Here is a 20,231-nt window from a genome sequence, read left to right as displayed (position 1 = left end):
TAGAGTGAGCAGCTCTTTGTTGGTAGACAACATTTTTTTTGGAGAATCTGTCGTGAAGTGACAGGTGGCAGGTGACAGGGGGGGCAGTGTTTTCCTGACCAGAGACGCGGGGCGCCCGTATTTGTCGCCGGCGGACCTGCAGCGGCCGCGAGGTCGCGCGGCCCGCCGTCTTCCCGGCCTCCGACTGCTTCTCCTCTCCCCCCCCCCCCCAATCTCATCCCTCCCCCACACCGCCAGCCGGCTTTAAAGCTACGGCAACGTCCGCCACAGGCCACACACAGTAGCCATGAAGGGCCGCCGAGTGACGTACCTGGGAGCTGGCTGCGTGCTGCCGCTGTTTCTGCTCTTGGCGGTGGCGACGTCCGTCGGTGAGTTCACCACCCACACACACTTTGATCTCTGTGGCTGTGCTGTGACCAGCGTCGTATTTACCATCTACGTAAATTTGTTGAGCGGGTCCTCCGAAGGGAAATTTTGTGGTAAGTACTCCGCAAACAAGTGCACTTTACGAGGGTCGTTCAATAAGCAACCCAACACTTTTTTTTCTGGAAGAAGGTTGGTTTTATTGCGGATTTCAATACACCAAGTTTTTTCTTACTGTTTTGGCAACAAAACCCTACTTTTCAACACAATCTCCGTTCAATTCGACGGCCTCGCACCACCTTACTGGGAGGGCCTGTATGCCCGCGTAGTACCACTCTGCTGGTCGATGTCGGAGCCAACCTCGTCTTGCATCAGTAGTCTCCCAAACATCCAAGTATTGCCTCACGCCGCGTGCTTCCTTCACTGGGCCAAACAGATGGAAGTCGGAAGGTGCGAGACTCGGGCTGTAGGGGGGATCAACAAGATCATTCCAGTGAAGTTTTGTGAGTTCCTCCTAGCTGCAGAGAGCTGCGTGAGGCATTGAGTTGTCATTGTAATTTCGTTTGCATTTTTGTGGCGACGAACAGGCTAAAGTCGTTTCCCTGACGGTAACACAATACACTTCAGCGTTGATCGTTGCACCATGACGGAAGACATCAATCAGAATAACCCTTTCACCGTCCCAGGAGACCGACGCCACGACTTTATCGTCTGCGGGTGTGGCTTTGAACTTTTTCTTCGGAGGAGAGATATTGGGACGTCAGGCCATGGATTGTCGTGTTGTGTCCGATTCGAAATGATGAACTCATGTTTCATCGACTTTGACGGTGACCGACAAAAAGTTTTGACCATCGGGCTCGTTGTACCCAAATAAGTCCGCATAGACGGCCCTTCATTGATTTTATGGTCTTCTGTTACGTGGCAAGGAAACCGGCGGTAATATATCTTTGGGTACCCCAAATGGTGGACGAACGTGTCAGCACTACCAGCAGAGACGTCCACTTGTGCAGCGAGGTGTTGTATTATGATCCGTCGGTCTCCTCGAATGAGAGTGTCCGCACGTTCAAGCAGCATTGCAGGAGTCGCAACGGTGTGCGGCCGGCCAGCAGGCGGGAGACCGGACAGGTTTGCTCGAGCTTGTTCCGATGATGATGGACTCCTTACCCAACGACTCACCGTGCTTTTCTCCACTCTCAGGTTTCCGTAGACATTCTGCAAGCTCCTATGAACACATCTGCGATGCTCTCACTTTCCATCAAAAGAAACTCCATGATAGCTCTCTGTTAGGAGCGCACCTCCGTTATAGACGTCGTTTTGAAGTCTACATAAAGCCCCGCCAGATATTGTAACTTCATGAAACTATGCCCCACAACAAATTCCGCATCTTTCAACCGAAATTGGCCGAGAAAAAAATGTGTTACATTACTTATTGAACGCACCTGATGGATGGAATTTTCTAATTAAAACGCAGCAGTTCAGATTCATTATTTAACTGGAAACGAAAAGTATAAAATTGTCGCTGTTCTACAGTATTAATTGATTTCGTTAAACAGTTTTGCTGATTATAAGACCTTCATCAAACTTCTACTGACTATCGTAGTCAAAAATGATACAGTACTGACGCCCAACGTGAGTAAATTTCATCTTTGACATTGTAACGCTACGTAATAGAAAATTTTAGGTTGTACAGTGAATAAACATATAGCGAACAATCCAAAAAAACATTAAGGCTACAAATCGAGAAACAGTATGAATGTGTGTGTTTGTGCGTGCGTGTGTGTGTGTGTGTGTGTGTGTGTGTGTATGTGTGTGTGTGTGTGTGTGTGTGTGTGTGTATGTGTGTGTCTGTGTGTTTACTTTCTAAATGTATAAATTTTTATTATACAATTTATGGTTTAATGAACCAATGACATTAAAAAGTGGACAGAACTGAAATCATTGAGATATTCAACACCAACAACTATCTTCAAAAAAATCAGAAGTTCTTGTCCACGTAAAATCAGTATTTTAATATTAAATCTAAGATATTATAAGTATGAGCAAACATGTTTGTTAGGTAAACAATAAATAACAAATCTAATGTAATAAAAAAACGTTTTACTTGTAAGAAATCAAATACAAACGCAATCAGCCTCTAAATGAAAATTTCGAGTAATATTACTGGCTAATTTGTCTGAGCCCGCAATTCATTTTAACGATCCTTCAATATTTTGTTCACTTACTTCACTTGAAATATATTTCATTAGTGTGCGAAACTAAAATGCTGTACCTGTCTCGTAACAAGCAGGTTCAAAGTCAGTTTTGATAAACTCAGATTTTCAAAATGACGTTTCTCAACGACATTTTGTGACCATATGTATATTTATATTTATATAGCAACCTCGATATTAGGAAAACGAATCCCAGGGTCTTTCTTCAAAGAGGGGTTTATACACCTACCTCTTCAGACTAGTTTTCATGTTCCTCAACATCCGTTTCAAATTAGTTTGAACAAGCCTGGAACTATATCAGTTAATTTCCTAGTTGATCTCCTAATCATTGCCGTACATCTCAGCTACTTTTTAGCTGCTGCTACTACCTCTTCATTGGTTAGCGTACCCAACTTTCTGAGAAACCCAAAACGTGAATCCACTAATTTTTGTGCCTCAAGTATCTCCTGGTTGCAAATTTAAACTGATTTTTGGCAGGAAGGCTGCTCCTGGTTCCTAGTTATTTCTAATGCGAAATATAACGGAAGGCCGCCATCAGTTGAGCACCAATGTCGAGAAGTATTTCTGTGACACCGTACTAAATATGTTTCCTATGGTACTCAGTCTTAATTGTGAGTCTTTCAGGTACTCTTAGCTTAATTTCATGTATAGGTTGCGCTTGTACATTCATGACATTTACGTTTCATTTAACAGATGTTCTAAGGATATACTACCACCGAAACGCGTCAGCGTAGATAATTTTTAACAACATGTGATCCTTTCACTATAGGGACCTAATAAAGCAGTGATAAAAGACGTTCTCAGAACTGACATAAATTTCTTACTGGCTATACCGGTTTCGACTGACCAGTCTATAGACTATAAACACTGTATCAGAGCATGCTAGGTCGCTCCAAGCAGAGATCTCTAGCCATTAGCCTATACGTCTTTATGGTCTGCTGACTGTACGTAATTACTCGATACCGGTAGAGCCACTACACAGTTCATGTGAAATTAACTTTACTGTTACAATTACTAGTTTGCGTCCAGGAATAAAACCAGAAGGAGGGCTGCCGTGCAAAACACTTATGCTTTATCTTTTACCAACTGGAACTTTCACACCGCCAGCACCATAACTTATTTTTCAGGAGACCTTCCAAGAATGATTCTGGGTGACCCATGTTTTATCAAGGTAATGAACTACCTTCGTTTCTTATTTCGTACATCTTTCTCAGGAATGTGTCCCATGCTGCAACTATTCTATGAAAAATATCCTTCGACCATTACTTCAAACATTTTAAAAACCAACGTCTTTTAAAATTGATGACCTTGGGGAAAACTAACTTTGAATCCAGCCTTCTCAGGCGTCATTCTTACTAATTTATGTTCTGCTGAATACTCACCATTATGTACATCATATACCATAATACGACTGAATCCATCGTCGAATGTTTACCGTCGCAGCATAGCTGCGGAAGGACCTGGCTTTGATTCCCAGCACCTTCTCGAATTAGTCTCTGGTCGAGGATGTCTGGAAAGAGGTCCACTGAGCCTCGCGAAGTCACATGAGGAACTTCTTCAATAAAGGCGCAGCGGCATCATCAGGATTCATGTAGCTGCTGTAATTTCTGGAGGGAGTGGCAAGGTACTGATCACATGCTCCTCGTACTGTTCACGTTTGCATACCATAATATACATTCCTAACACGCACTGCCTTAGAACATCCTTGTCAGAACCAACATGCAGTGCTGCAGGTTTCCTGCTATTTAGGGGCTTTTCCGGCAACACGAAACCACCTTTTTTCTAACGTTCCTACAGCTCTCTTTGATTGCAATACACTTTACAGTCTTCTTCTCGACTCCACCTACTTTTGATGTCCACTTTTGGGTTAACAACAGGTTTCTCACTTTCAGATTCGCTCTTGCAAAAGCCATCAATAGAGTAAATAATGCCCCCCCTCCCCCCTTGTGGAGAATTTCACCTTCACTGCAGGAACCTGAAATACCTATTGACAGATCGCATTATCACAGTTGCAGATAGCAAATTCACAGCTATACCGCTACCATAAAATACCAAGTACAGTTTAGTTGCAATGAATAATTCGGCCGCTTTATCAGTGAAATACTATCATCGCCAATTATGGCCACAGTGTAGTCCAAAGAACAGTAATTACACTAATGGCAATTAAAATCGGTACACCACGAAGATGACGTGCTTTAGACGCGAAATTTAACCGACGGGAAGAAGATGTTGTGATATGCAAATGATTAGCTTTTCAGATCGTTCACACAAGGTTGGCGCCGGTGGTGACACCTACAACGTGCTGACATGAGGGAAGTTTCCAACCGATTTCTCATACACAAAAAGCATCTGACCGGCGTTGCCTGGTGAAACGTTGTTGTGATGCCTCGTGTAACTAGGAGAAATGCGTACCATCACGTTTCCGGCTTTGATAATGGGAAGATTGTAGCCTATCGCGATAACGGTTTATCGTATCGCGACATTGCTGCTCGCGTTGGTCGAGATCCAATGACTGTTACCAGAATATGGGATCGGGGGGTTCAGAAGGTTAATACGGAACCCCGTGCTGGATCCCAACGGCCTCGTATCACTAGCAGTCGAGATGAGAGGCATCTTATCCGCATGGCTGTAACGGATCGTGCAGCCACGTCTCGATCCCTGAATCAACAGATGGGGACATTTGCAAGACAACAACCATCTGCATCAACAGTTCGACGACGTTTGCAGCAGCATGGACTATCAGCTCGGAGGCCATGGCTGTGGTTATTCTTGACGCTGCGTCACCGACAGGAGCGCCTGCGATGGTGTACTCAACGACGAACCTGGGTGCACGAATAGCAACGTCATTTTTTCGGATGGACCCAGGTTCTGTTTACAGCATCATGATGGTCGCATCCGTGTTTGGCGACATCGCGGTGAACGCACATTGGAAGCGTATATTCGTCATCGCCATACGGGGGTATCACCCGGCGTGATGCTATGGGGTGCCATTGGTTACACATCTCGGTCACCTCTTGTTCCCACTGACGGCACTTTGAACAGTGAACGTTACATTTCAGATGTGTTACGACCCGTGTCTCTACCCTTCACTCGATCCCTGCGAAACCCTACATTTCAGCAGGATATTGCACGACCGCATGTTGAACGTCCTGTACGGGCCTTTCTGGATACAGAAAATGTTCGACTGCTGCCCTGGCCAGCACATTCTCCAGATCTCTCACCAACTGAAAACGTCTGGTCAATGGTGGCTGAGCAACTGGCTCGTCGCAATACGCCAGCCACTACTCTTGATGAACTGTGGTATCGTGTTGAAGCTGCATGGGCAGCTGTACCTGTACACGCCATCCAAGCTCTGTTTGACTGAATTCCCAGGCGTACCAAGGCCGTTATTACGGCCAGATGTGGTTGTTCTGGGCACTGATTTCTCAGGATCTATGCACCCAAATTGTGTGAAAATGTAATCACATGTCAGTTCTGGTATAATATATTTGTCCAATGAATACCCGTTTATCATCTGCATTTCTTCTTGGTGTAGCAATTTTAATGGCCAGTAGTGTGTTACCATTGTCTAGCGGTAACTCCTGGCTAGGCGCTCGGAATAAATGTTACTGGCTGACTCCGACGTGCCTATAGTTTTTTCTACGTCTGTTTGTAGCATTAACAAACAACGCACAGTACGAATCCAGCAGATTGTGGTGACATATGATGCAATTTTTGACTAGTCGGCTCCGCTATAGCCAAACCACATTTCCATGTCGATATTTATAACGTGAACAGCCTGCGCAGAACAAGCCAGAAATATTTCAAGATTACGCACTTATTCATGGCAATGAAAATATTTTTGAGGATTCCACCTCGAGCAAAAAGCTTCCTTTTTGTTCACTATTTCTCAAATATGTTTCCGTGGTGTTACCTCACCCTTAGAAAACTTCCTTTTTTTTCAATGCTTTTCGGTCTACTAGGGACCACGGAGCTCGCCTTAACTCTCAGCTAGGATCTTCTGCTTTTTCTTGGCCCAGTATGCCTTCATCTTCTGGCTGTGAGCCTGCTTCCTCTCATCCGTCCACGTAGGTCTGGTGGTGCCTGTACACTTCTTGCCTGTGAGAGACAGTGGGGAGACTCCCTGCAGGATGACCTGTTGGTATTGAGTTCGGTTCTCGGTTGTCTTTAATGATATCTGCAGTTCCTCTAAGTCTGATTTAGCAGTGGTGATCCATTTGGCTTTGGACGCCTTTCCCCTGATTGTCACTGTGAGGATCCTGTTGGTGAGCCTGGAGTGATTCAGACGGGTCAGTCGCGTTTTCCTCATACAAGTGACTATGTCTTCCTTATGTTCGTAGAGCTCATTATTGTGCGTGATTCTGTAGGTACCGTCTTCCTCTCTTATGAGTCCTAGTATTCTCCTCAGGAGCTTCCTCTCTTTAAGTTCTAGTTTCCTGAGTGTGCCCTTTCGATTCATCAATAGGCACTTAGAGGCACAGAGTGCAGAGGGTTTTACTACTGAGTTGCAGTTCTTCAGCTATGTTCTTGGATAGGCACTTGGAGGTTTAGGTGTTCTAACAGGAATTATAGGCTCTCTCTGCACCAGACGTCTATGGTCAAGGTTTCACTCTCGTTTGCTGAGATCCATTCTCCCAAGTACCTGACTGCAGAGACTTTACAGATAGTATTGTTTTCTAGTGGGGCTGTAGAAGAAGCCTGCTTGATATTGGTGATGAACTCAGTCGTCTGTATGTTGACCCTCAAACCGGTTTTTGCCACAATACTGTAGAGCCTCTGTAGTTGGTGAGTAGCCTCCTCCATGCTGTTGGCCAATAGGGTGAGATCATCAGTAAAGGCTAGACAGGGTACATTGAGGTTGTCTTTCTTGTACTCAAGCTTCAAAATGTTCAAATGGCTCTGAGCACTATGGGACTAAACATCTATGGTCATCAGTCCCCTAGAACTTAGAACTACGTAAACCTAACTAACCTAAGGACATCACACAACACCCAGCCATCACGAGGCAGAGAAAATCCCTGACCCCGCCGGGAATCGAACCCGGGAACCCGGGCGTGGAAAGCGAGAACGCAACCGCACGACCACGAGATGCAGGCGTACTCAAGCTTCAGTCTTGGTTCTGGTGACATTGTGGAAGTCCATTCTCTGACGATTTTCTCCAATACACAGTTGAAGAGGATGCAAGAGAAGTCATCCCCCTGCCTGACTCCTGTCTGGATGGGGTCTGGATGGGAAAGCTCACGGAGATTTCACCCCTGAATTTGGAGGTGGTTTTCTTTAGCGTAGCTTGAACCAATCTGGCAGTCTTCCTGTCTAGGCCTAGTTCCCACAGGGTAGAGAAGAGGGTCTGTCGATCTGTTGAGTCATATGCCTATTGGAAGTCTACCATAATGGCTACCCAGGGTTGTCCCTCTGAGCTCCTATATTAGAGATTGGTCTTGAGGTTTTGAATCTGTGCTGTGCAGAAGCTACTTGCACGGAAACCAGCCTGGTATTTACCTAGTTCGGAGTCTAGCTGTTTGGTGACTATGCAGCAAGGCTTCAGAGAAGATCTTGTAGGATCATGGCTGAGGTCCATCCCTCTGGCAAGACCACTGTCCTCCAAATGTCCTGAATGATCTGGGTGATACTCTGAAGGGACTGGTCATCTATGTGCTTCCATATTTCTTCACCTGGAGCCTTGTTGTTCTTGAGGTCTTTGATGATCTCTATTTCTTCCCTTTTGGGTGGTATAGAGTCCTGGTTCCTGACAGTGGGTTCGGCGAAAGCAAGACTCTCTTTCGGTTGTTCTGCATTGAGGAGTTTCTGGAAATATTCTCCAAAGGTTTTCGTGCAGTCCCTGTTATTCATTTGGAGTTTCCCATCTGGCCCTCTGAGATATAGGGTTGGGGCCATGTATGAAGTAGTCTGTTTCTTGAGCCGCTCGTAGAGATTTCTTGAATTCTTTTTCTTGAAGTCTTCTTCTGCCTGTAGTATTTTGTGACCTGTTGTAATTCCTCTTGGTTTTGTGGTTGATGCTCGCTGTTGTTTTTCTTTGCGCCATGAAAGCCTGATGGTTGGGCTCATCTTTGCTCTGATTCCACTTGATCCAGGCTCTACGCCTTTCCTCTATAGCTTGATCACATTCTGTGGCCCACCAGGGATGCTTGCCTCTGTTTGACGAAGCAGATATAGTTTCTTAAGCGTCATCCAGTAGAGCCTTTTGAAGAGTAGGCCATCCTTGTTCCTGTGTGTTCTTCTCAAGGGTGATCTGGAAGTCGCAATCATTATCGCTCAGTCAGTTGATGTTAAACCTTAGTATTCTCGAAACCTTTAGGGTATTGTGAGCTCTTCTCAAATGTTGTAGGTTGGTCTTAACTAGGGAGAGATAGTGGTCAGAGTCGAGGTTTGTTCCCCTCAATACCTTGATGTTTTGTATTTCCTTGTGGCATCTCCTGTCAATAGCCACATGGTCCATCTGAAATTCACCCAGCATGTGATCTGGATTCCTCCAGGTCATGGCCTTCCTTGGTAGTCACTTCAACGCAATTGATTTTAGGACCAGGTTGTAGTTGTGGCAAAGGTCTATGAGGCGCCTGCCATTTCTGTTGGTCCTGTTGTGGGCCAGATAACCACCTACTATCCTACAGTACTTCTTTTCCTTGCCAACTAGTGCGTTGAAGTCACCAATGAGTATGATGATGTGGTGGTTAGGCATCTTGTCTAGGGTCTCTTCAAGGGTGTTCCAGTAGTATTCCACTGATTCCAGATCTTTCCTGTTGGTGTCATTTGTAGGTGCATGGAAGTTAACTCTTATGTATGCTCTATTGCGGGACCTCGAGGATAACGAGGAGCTTCTGCCATTTGGGGATGTGAATTCTAAAACATGGTCGACCATTCAATGACGTACATCAAAGCCAGTACCGAGGTGTGGAACTGTCTTCATCACTCTTTCATCTGGTTTTCCTTTATAGATCCGGCATCCTTGGGATTCCATTGCATCCTCATTTGGGAACCAAGCCGCTTGTAATGCCACTATCTTGATGTTACACTTTTCCATCACATCAATGGTGCGTTTGAGTTTACCAACCTTTATCAGAGAGTTCATGTTCACTGTAGCTATGTAAGTGATGTTTCTTTTCTTTTTCTGTTCTCGTTTATGTGAGATCAGTTGTGAGGGAGTACATGAAGGTGCAGGCTCCCCAGAATCCGATGACCTGCTTGCCTCATCATGATTGAGGGTGGATTGTTTACCACCTGGGGTATTATTTCTGTTGATATTTCTCTTCATGTTGAGTCCAACGAGTTTGTGAGTGGGTGACGACGTTAACTCACAAGGTTGTTAGCCCTGAGGTATATTTTATCAGCCGCCACTAACAAGTGGAACAGACACTGTTGGGGTACCGCCACTGACATGTGGAACCGCCGTGCCCTTGGAACTAGTTTTGGTCCACTCAGGGTATTTTATTTCCCCGTACCCACAATATCTGGTGAGCATCTCCCTATCCGCCACCTGGGGTAGGAGATTAGCAACTCTTCCGAGAAATTTTCCATTTATTTTACTGCAAAATACAAGTAATGTGCGTGAAACGAAATTCATACATTTTTAAGCTAAACGACACTGTGTTATCACTTCTTGTTTCCAGGGACTATTTGGTAACTTGCAAGTAGAGGTTTTTAGCTTATTATAAGGTCGACTTACTTATACGTAACCCTCTTCAGATTCATCACTACAACAGCGATATTCAAGAACCATGCAGTATGCTTGTTGACACAGCAGGCCATGCAACATGCTTATTAATACTGCTGTTGATACGGAAGGTTTCAAGATGGTTGTATAAACAACTCAAATAAATAGCCAGCAAAATTATACTTCAGACCTTATACATAACAAAACTTCTGTTAACAGAGATACATGTGAGATTACGGTCATTAGCTTCATTTGCAGATTTTACAAAAGATGTACCTTGGCAGCCACATCTATTTGCTAGTGTTGGCTTCTACTTTCTTTACTGCAAGTGACACTTGAACTTGGTCAGTCATCTCCAAACGATAATGAGTCTTTTATAATTTGGGCATACTTGCATTGAAACGGAAAAGTTAGTCAAAAAAGTAGAATTACTGGTACTGAGCTACACTTTGACGGGGACCTTTTTTTTGGGAGGGGAGGGCGGGGGGGGGGTTCATCTGTCTTCTGACTGGTTTAATGCGGCCCACCACGAATTCCTCTCCTGTGCAAACCTCTTCACCCCAGAGTAGCAGCTCCAACCTACACTCCTGGAAATTGAAATAAGAACACCGTGAATTCATTGTCCCAGGAAGGGGAAACTTTATTGACACATTCCTGGGGTCAGATACATCACATGATCACACTGACAGAACCACAGGCACATAGACACAGGCAACAGAGCATGCACAATGTCGGCACTAGTACAGTGTATATCCATCTTTCGCAACAATGTAGGCTGCTATTCTCCCATGGAGACGATCGTAGAGATGCTGGATGTAGTCCTGTGGAACGGCTTGCAATGCCATTTCCACCTGGCGCCTCAGTTGGACCAGCGTTCGTGCTGGACGTGCAGACCGCATGAGACGACGCTTCATCCAGTCCCAAACATGCTCAATGGGGGACAGATCCGGAGATCTTGCTGGCCAGGATAGTTGACTTACACCTTCTAGAGCACGTTGGGTGGCACAGGATACATGCGGACGTGCATTGTCCTGTTGGAACAGCAAGTTCCCTTGCCGGTCTAGAAATGGTAGAACGATGGGTTCGATGACGGTTTGGATGTACCGTGCACTATTCAGTGTCCCCTCGACGATCACCAGTGGTGTACGGCCAGTGTAGGAGATCGCTCCCCACACCATGATGCCGGGTGTTGGCCCTGTGTGCCTCGGTCGTATGCAGTCCTGATTGTGGCGCTCATCTGCACGGCGCCAAACACGCATACGACCATCATTGGCACCAAGGCAGAAGCGACTCTCATCGCTGAAGACGACACGTCTCCATTCGTCCCTCCATTCACGCCTGTCGCGACACCACTGGAGGCGGGCTGCGCGATGTTGGGGCGTGAGCGGAAGACGGCCTAACGGTGTGCGGGACCGTAGCCCAGCTTCATGGAGATGGTTGCAAATGGTCCTCGCCGATACCCCAGGAGCAACAGAGTCCCTAATTTGCTGGGAAGTGGCGGTGCGGTCCCCTACGGCACTGCGTAGGATCCTACGGTCTTGGCGTGCATCCGTGCGTCGCTGCGGTCCGGTCCCAGGTCGATGGGCACGTGCAGCTTCCGCCGACCACTGGCGACAACATCGATGTACTGTGGAGACCTCACGCCCCACGTGTTGAGCAATTCGGCGGTACGTCCACCCGGCCCCCCGCATGCCCACTATATGCCCTCGCTTAAAGTCCGTCAACTGCACATACAGTTCACGTCCACGCTGTCGCGGCATGCTACCAGTGTTAAAGACTGCGATGGAGATCCGTATGCCACGGCAAACTGGCCGACACTGACGGCGGCGGTGCACAAATGCTGCGCAGCTAGCGCCATTCGACGGCCAACACCGCGGTTCCTGGTGTGTCCGCTGTGCCGTGCGTGTGATCATTGCTTGTACAGCCCTCTCGCTGTGTCCGGAGCAAGTATGGTGGGTCTGACACACCGGTGTCAATGTGTTCTTTTTTCCATTTCCAGGAGTGTATGTCCTCAATTATATGCTGGTTGTATTCAAGTCTCTGTCTTCCTCTAAAGTTTTTGCTCTCTACATCTCGATCTAGCGCCATGGAAGTCGTTTCCTCAAGTCGTAACAGATGTCCTATCCTGTCCCTTCTCCTTGTCAGTGTTTTCCACATATTCCTTTCCTCTCCGATTCTGTACAGAACTTCCTTATTCCTTACCTTGTCAGTCAAGCTTATTTTCAACATTCGTCTGTAGCACCACGTATCAAATGCTTCGGTTCTCATCTCTTTTTCCACAATCCATGTTTTACTACCATACAATGCTGTACTCCAGACGTACATTCTCAGAAATTTCTTCCTCAAATTAAGGCGTATGTTTGATAGTAGTAGATTTCTCTTGGTCAGGAACGCCCTATTTGCCATTGCTAGTCTGCCTCTTGCTCCATTCGTCATTGGTTATTTTAGTGCATAGGAACCAGAACTCCTTAACTTCATCTACTTTGTGGCCATCAAGTTTCTCGCTGTATTTCTGCTAGTTCTGATTACTTTCGTCTTTCTTCGATTTACTCTCAGTCCATTAGATTGTTCATTCCATTCAGCAGATCAGGTAATTCTTCTTCACTTTCACTCCGGACAGCAATGTCATCAGCCAGTCTTATCACTGACATCCTTTCACCTTGAATTTTAATTCCACTCCTGAACCTTTCTTTTATTTCGGCCATTGCTACTTCGACGTATAGGTTGAACAGTAGGTGCGAAAGACTACATCCTTTTCAATCCGAGCACTTCGTTCTTAGTCGTCTACTCTCTTCATTCCCTCTTGGCTCTTGTACATATTGTATATTACCCGTCTCTCCCTATAACTTACCCCTATTTTTCTCAGAATTTCGAACATCTTGCACAATTTTACATTGTCGAACGGCTTTTCCAGGTCGACAAATCGTATGAACGTGTCTTTATTTTTCTTTAGTCTTGCTTCCATTATCAACTGCAATGTCAGAACTGCCTCTCTGGTGCCTTTACCTTTTCTAAAGCCAAAGTGATAGTCATCTAACACATCATATATTTTCTTTTCCATTCTTCTGTATACTATTCTTGTCAGCAACTTTGATTCATGAACTGTTAAGCTGATTGTGCTATAATTCTCGCACTTGTCAGCTCGTGCAGTCTTTGGAATTGTGTGAATGATATTTTTCCGAAAGTTAGACGGTATGTCGCCAGACTCAAACATTCTACACACCATTATCAACTGCAATGTCAGAACTGCCTCTCTGGTGCCTTTACCTTTTCTAAAGCCAAAGTGATAGTCATCTAACACATCATATATTTTCTTTTCCATTCTTCTGTATACTATTCTTGTCAGCAACTTTGATTCATGAACTGTTAAGCTGATTGTGCTATAATTCTCGCACTTGTCAGCTCGTGCAGTCTTTGGAATTGTGTGAATGATATTTTTCCGAAAGTTAGACGGTATGTCGCCAGACTCAAACATTCTACACACCAGCGTGAATAGTCGTTTTGTTCCCATTTCCCCCAGTTATTTTAGAAATTCTGATGGAATGTTATCTAATCCTTCTGCCTTATTTGATCTTAAGTCCTCCAAAGCTCTTTTGAATTATGATTCTAATACTGGATCCCCTATCTCTTCTAAATCGACTCCTCTTTCTTCTTTTGTCACATCAGACAAATCTTGCATTTCATAGAGTCTTTCAATATATGCTTTCCACCCATCCGCTCTCTCCTCTGCATTTAGTAGTGAAATGCTCGTTAACCTCTTAAAGTTACCACCCATGCTTTTAATGTCAACGAAGGCTGTTTTGACAGTCCTGCATGCTGAGTCTGTCCTTCCGCCAATCATTTCTTTTTCGGTTTCTTCACATTGCCCATGCAGCCATTTCGTCTTAGCTTCCTTTCACTTCCTATTTATTTCATATCCGCCGCGCGGGGTAGCCCCGCGGTCTGAGGAGCCTTGTTGTCACGGTCTGTGCGGAGGTTCGAGTCCTCCCTCGGGCATGGGTGTGTGTTGTCCATAGCGTAAGTTAGTGTAAGTTAAATTAAGTAGTGTGTAGGCTCAGAGATCGATGACCTAAGTAGTTTGGTCCCATAAGACATTACCACAAATTTCCAAAAAAAAAAAAAAAAAAAAAAAAAAATCTTTTCTCAGAGACCTGTATTTCTCTTTACATGTTTTTACTTGCTTTTCCACCGATCAACTGAAGTATTTCATCTGTTACCCATAGTTTCTTTGCAGTTACCTTCTTTGTACCTATGTTTTTCTTTCCACCTTCTGTGATTGCCCTTTTTCGATTACTCTTCAACTGTACTGCCTGCTGAGCTATTCGTTATTGCTGTATCTATAGCCTAGCCGTATCTCATCATTCCTTAGTACTTCCGTATCCCGCTTCTTTGCCTATTGATTCTTCCTGACTAACATCTTAAACTTCAATCTACTCTTCATCACTAATACATTGTGATCTGAGTCTATATATGCTCCTGGGTACGCCTTACAATCCAGTATCTGATTTAGGAATTTCTGTTTGACCATGATGTAATCTAACTGAAATCTTTTCCAAATGTACCTCTTCCCCTTGTGGTTCTTGAACAGAATATTCGCTATTACTAGCTCAAATTTATTACAGAACTGAACAGAACTAAATTAGTCTTTCTCGTCTCTTATTCCTTGTCTCAAGTCCCTGTTCTCCTGTAACCTTTTCTTCTGCTCCTTCCTCTACAATTGCATTCCAGTCCCTATGACTATTAGATTTTCATCTCCCTTTACGTACTGTATTACCCTTTCAATATTCTCGTGTACTTTCTGTATCTCTTCATCTTCAGCTTGCTATGTCGGCGCGTATACCTGAACAACCGTTGTTGGTGTTGGTTTGCTGCCGATTCTGACAACAAAACCACTGTCACTGAACTGTTAACAGTAACACACTCTCTGCTCTACCTTCCAATTGATAAGGAGTCCTACTCCCGTTATAACTGTTTCTGCTGCTGTTGATATTACCCTATTCATCTGACCAGATATCCTTGTCCTCTTTCCATTTCACTTCACTGAGCCCTACTATATCTAGGTTGACCCTTTGTGTTTCCCTTTTCAGATTTTCTAGTTTCTTTACCACGTTCAAGATTCTGACATTCCACGCCCCGACTCGTAGAACGTTATCCTTTCGTTGATTATTCAATCTTTTTCTCATGGTCACCTCCCCCTTTTCAGTCCCCTGCCGGAGATTCGAATTGGGGACTATTCCGGAATCTTTTGGCAATGGAGTGATCATCATGGCACTTTTTCAGTTACAGGCCACATGTCCTGTGGATATACGTTATGTGTCTTTATTGCATTCGTTTCCATTGCCTTATGCATCCTCATGGCGTTGATCATAGTTGATTCTTCCGTCTTTAGGGGCAGTTTCCCACTCCAAGGGCAAGAGAATGCCCTGAACCTCCTTCCGCTCCTCCGCTCTCTTTGGCAAGGCCGTTGGCACTATGAGGGTTAATTCTTATGCGGGAAATCTTCGGCCACCAAATGCTGATTATTAATCAAAATTTAAGCAGAGATGGATTCAAATCCGGGAGCGTGTACTACTAAGCAAAGACGCTCCGCGAGACCACCGGTGTTCCTTATGCTGTTATAATGTCATTGACTTCTTCTGTGGTTTTCATAAAAGTATGGGTGTATGTATTACAAAGTACACTATCGGAACAAAAGTCTCCTGACACTTATTAGTGGACATTAATATGGGGTGAGTCCATCCTTCGCCTTTACGGCGAATTGAACTCCGATGGGGACTCTTTCAGTGAGGCTTCTTGATGCCCATGGCGCAATGGTAGCTGGGTCTTCCTCAAAAGCCGAAATCAGAGAATACAGTGATAATGGACGCTGATATGGAGCGAAATCGACGTTCTGGCTCGTCCTAGAGGAGTTGCATTGGGTTCAAGTGAGGACTCTAGGCAAGCCAGTCCCTTTCAGGAAAGTCACCGTCCACAAACCGTAGCTTCACCTATGCTGATTTATGACAGAGTGCATTGTCTCTTTGAATTTTACCTCTACTAACGCAGTAAACAATTTTGTAATATGTGTTCTTCCGAATTAAGCGTTTTCTTAAGTAGAATAAAGAGATCACACCCCGAGCACGAAAAATACCCCCATGGCGTAACATTACCTTCTCCTTACTTCAGTGTTGGCACAATACGTGAGATGAGATAACGTTCTCCAGGAGCTCACCAAACACTAAACCCGTCCATCGGATTGCCAAAGGGTATAATGCGATTCATCACTCCATATCACTTGTTTCCAGTCATCCACCGTCCAGTGGCGTTGCTGTTTTGTCCAGCTCATGTGTCGCCTAACACTAGCTGGACTCCTGGTAGGACTTTGAAATACACGACTGATTTCTTCTGCTCATTTGGTGCGATTTTGTGCAAACACTCTCCACGGTGCTCTACGTTCGGTGTCCGTCAGTACATAAGGTCTGCCTGCTCTCAGTTTAGGTCTGCTTGTTCCTTCGCGTTTCCACTTCACAGTCATCTCACCAACTGTCTACTTGGGCAGCTTTAGAAGGGTTGAAATGTCCCTGACGCATCTGTTATCATGCCACATCCAGTGACTAGTCCACATTCGAAGTCACTCAGTTCTGACCGATCCATTCTACTGTTACTGCTGCCCTACTAACAACACAATACTGCCCGCATCTCGTGGTCGTGCGGTAGCGTTCTCGCTTCCCACGCCCGGGTTCGATTCCCGGCGGGGTCAGGGATTTTCTCTGCCTCGTGATGGCTGGGTGTTGTGTGATGTCCTTAGGTTAGTTAGGTTTAAGTAGTTCTAAGTTCTAGGGGACTGATGACCATAGATGTTAAGTCCCATAGTGCTCAGAGCCATTTGAACCATTTGAACACAATACTTCCTCCCTCCTCGCACACTGATGCGTCCGCCTCTAGTCACATCTTGTGATCAGTTCCGCATTACATAGTGGTGTCCAGATACTTTTGATCACACAGTGTACATTACCCGTGTTTCAGCCTGTCACATTTGTGATATGAGAACAACGTGATTAATTCTACACCTACGGACCTATTCCGCAAGCCACAGTACGGTGCGTGGCGAAGGGTACTTCACACCAGTGTTAATCACATTCTGTCCTGTTCCAATCGCGTGTTGAGCGAGGGATACTGGTTATTCGTATCGGTGTTTCGTTGCCATGAACTCCTCTTTCAGCACTAGCGTGGATTTATGGTGGCAGTAAGATATTTTTGCACACGGAAAATACTGTCGAAATAAATTCCCTAGCAAATGGATTATTATTTAGGTTAGTGCTGTTACTTCCAAAACCTGCTGAAGACTCCCACCTTCGTATGGGATATCCGCTCCAATTTTCCCCCTCTAGACTCAACAAACACGCGCAGTGAAGGCAAACGCATAATGTCGCTCTCAACGACCTTGCTACAGCTCATCTTGAGGCTTTCCTTGTTTCAATTATTCAGTCAAGGACAACTGCTCGACTCGTGCAATTTCCAATTCGTTCTTCTCCTCCTCCATCCGCTCTGTCATCGCGTATTCATAAAATGTAATACCCACAATGAAAAAAAACTTACCATCGATCCTCCGTTTTTTCGACTCATGAGTATACCACAGGCCTTTGCATGAGAAATGTTTCACGTTACTGTAAAAATAAATAAATAATGCTTACATACACATCTGTCTTACTGTAAAACATATTCATTCCGTACGTTTCTGGTCCTATCTGCTCTTAATACAATGGACAATTGCGTTTTTAGACTTTTCCCTGTAGCTTTTATCTGGTGCTGTTGTTTTGACATAAAGCTCCTATGTAGAAAATTATTGAATATAAATTCTTCACAAATGCGCAACAATTTTCTTTTTGGGTAGTTTGCAGATGACACACTGTCCAAAAAACGGCGAAAACGAGCACTAAAACCGGTGGATAATAATGCAGTTCGGTTAGCGATGTAATTTTAAGGTTAGCGTCTAAACAAAAGAAAGGAAACTGCACATATTGTAATTCTTAGGCCTACAGCAGTTAAATTATTACGAATTTGGTATTGTACTTTACAGAAATAAAAATTTGACCCACAAAAGATGACACATAGGTGTCGAAATATGTCTGGGTAAATATAAAAATAAACTACGTAATTGTGTTTGCATAAGGCTGATTTTCAAAACAACCCAACTTTTAAATGCCAAACACGTAAGAACATCAATAGGAGCTTCAAACCTTAGTAAAATGACTGTCAAAGTCTGTTCAACGTGGTGCGTGTTCTGTCAGTTGTCTGGACACGCTGAACCACGTCTGTCTTGAAGAAATTAAAAACTGAACATCCACATTTACCTACACCACTTCATTCAGAAACCATCGGCAGAAATGAAAAGGTGCAGATTGATATAGACCCTTAAACTAGTGCACCACGCACTATATTAAGCAAGTAACGATAAAGAAGCCGGTTCTTTTAGATATTTTTTTTACAAGATCATCCTTCCATTTCCAGTTGCACAGCTGACCGACATTGCGATCTTTTTGGTCTTTCCGTAGCCTGTTTTTCATTTTAGCATTTTTTCCTGATGTTCAAACGAGTTTCCCGTAGTCTTCTAGTGAAGGCGTTGCAATTAATGTCATGTTGTCACTAAATTCCGAGAACACATTTAGAGTCTGTGTTATTCTGGTTACTTGCATTTAGAGATACTAACAATTATAACTAATTATTCACGGTTTTCGCAATCTTGTAAGTACTTTCTCGTTTTTAACTACCCACATGCTGAAAAATGCTGAAACATGAATCGTTGCTGTCATTCGTTACTCAATTATTTGGCTCTTGTGACTCATTTCCGTCAGATTTCGTTGGAGATGCTTGCCTGCCGGCGTTGTCTTCCTAGGCCTTCTTGCGATATTCCGAGCTTTTTCATCCAAATGCAGTTTAATTTTATGAACATTTCAATGGGGCCCAGAGCAGAAAAGAGTTTTGCCATATACTTCCTGTCATTTGTCGTCTTCGTTGAAGGCCTTTGGACAGTGCTATATAATCTATCATCGTTGAACAGATATATATGTGCTGTTTCTGAAACCTGCACAGAATGACTGCCTGCAATGCAGACATCGCACGGAGAGCTCAAAAGTCACTGTTCCTGGACGTTTTTCTTTTGTCTGGAGACGTTAAGTCTGCTTGGCTCACTGCTGCATTGAAAAATGAGTGATCTAAACTGCAAAGTAAAAGGGTGTCTCCAATCGTGAAGGAGACAACGCCGCATGTGTGCGTTGTTCAGACTGTCAACTGTTAACCGAGGGGTCGTTACAAGCTTAGCAAACGGTTGTGCTGAAGAATTTAAACAATGTCGGAAGGGAAGAAAATTTTGGTGACTGGGGAGAAGTCACAAAAGGAGTGTCACAGGGTTCAATTTTGCATTCAGTTCTAGTCCTTACATAGGTGAGTGACCTTCAACTTAACATTCAACAAGCAGAATTGGGACTTCTTGCAGACGATATCAGCATTATAATAAATCCTATTAGAGAGGAAGCAGCAGAAGAGATGGAAATGATTTTTCTCAAAGAATTATAAGGTGGTTCTCAGAAGATGGACTCTCCCTAAATTTTCATAAAAACACATTATATTCATTTCCGTACAACAAATAGTCATAGAGGCAACTGAAGTAGCACATGAGCAAGAGTCTGTAAACAGAGTAGAATGCTTCAAATTTTTGGTGTATATATTGATCAAAACTTGAACTGGAAGAAGCATGTTACTGAGGTCCTCAAATATTAAGTTCTGCTGCTTTTGCTCCTGGCATTGATCCTAATCTTGGAAACAAAGGAATCGACCTCCTGACATATTTTGAATGTTTCCATTCAATAATGTCTTATAGATTAATTTTATGAGGTGACTCATCGTAAGGAAAGTACTGATTGCACAAAATCGAGCAGTAAGAATAATATCTGGCGTTCACCTCCTTACTTCATGCAGGTCCCTCTTCAAGGAGTTAGGCATTTTAACTG

At 44.2% G+C, this 20,231-nt stretch overlaps 1 protein-coding gene across 1 annotated transcript in view; it reads left to right on the top strand.

Annotated features, from left to right (window-relative positions):
• Positions 1 to 265: 265 nt before the first annotated feature.
• Positions 266 to 20,231, top strand: part of LOC124595088 (kielin/chordin-like protein) — a 121,738-nt gene continuing 101,772 nt past the window's right edge. The window contains exon 1 of the mRNA XM_047133678.1: positions 266 to 368. Within this exon, the coding sequence (XP_046989634.1) occupies positions 287 to 368 (82 nt within the window). The 5' untranslated portion in view covers positions 266 to 286. The remainder of the gene's footprint in view (positions 369 to 20,231) is intronic.

Source organism: Schistocerca americana, chromosome 2 (genome assembly GCF_021461395.2).
Source record: "Schistocerca americana isolate TAMUIC-IGC-003095 chromosome 2, iqSchAmer2.1, whole genome shotgun sequence".
NCBI lineage: Eukaryota > Metazoa > Arthropoda > Insecta > Orthoptera > Acrididae > Schistocerca > Schistocerca americana.
This window is presented reverse-complemented; position numbering and strand designations above follow the sequence as displayed.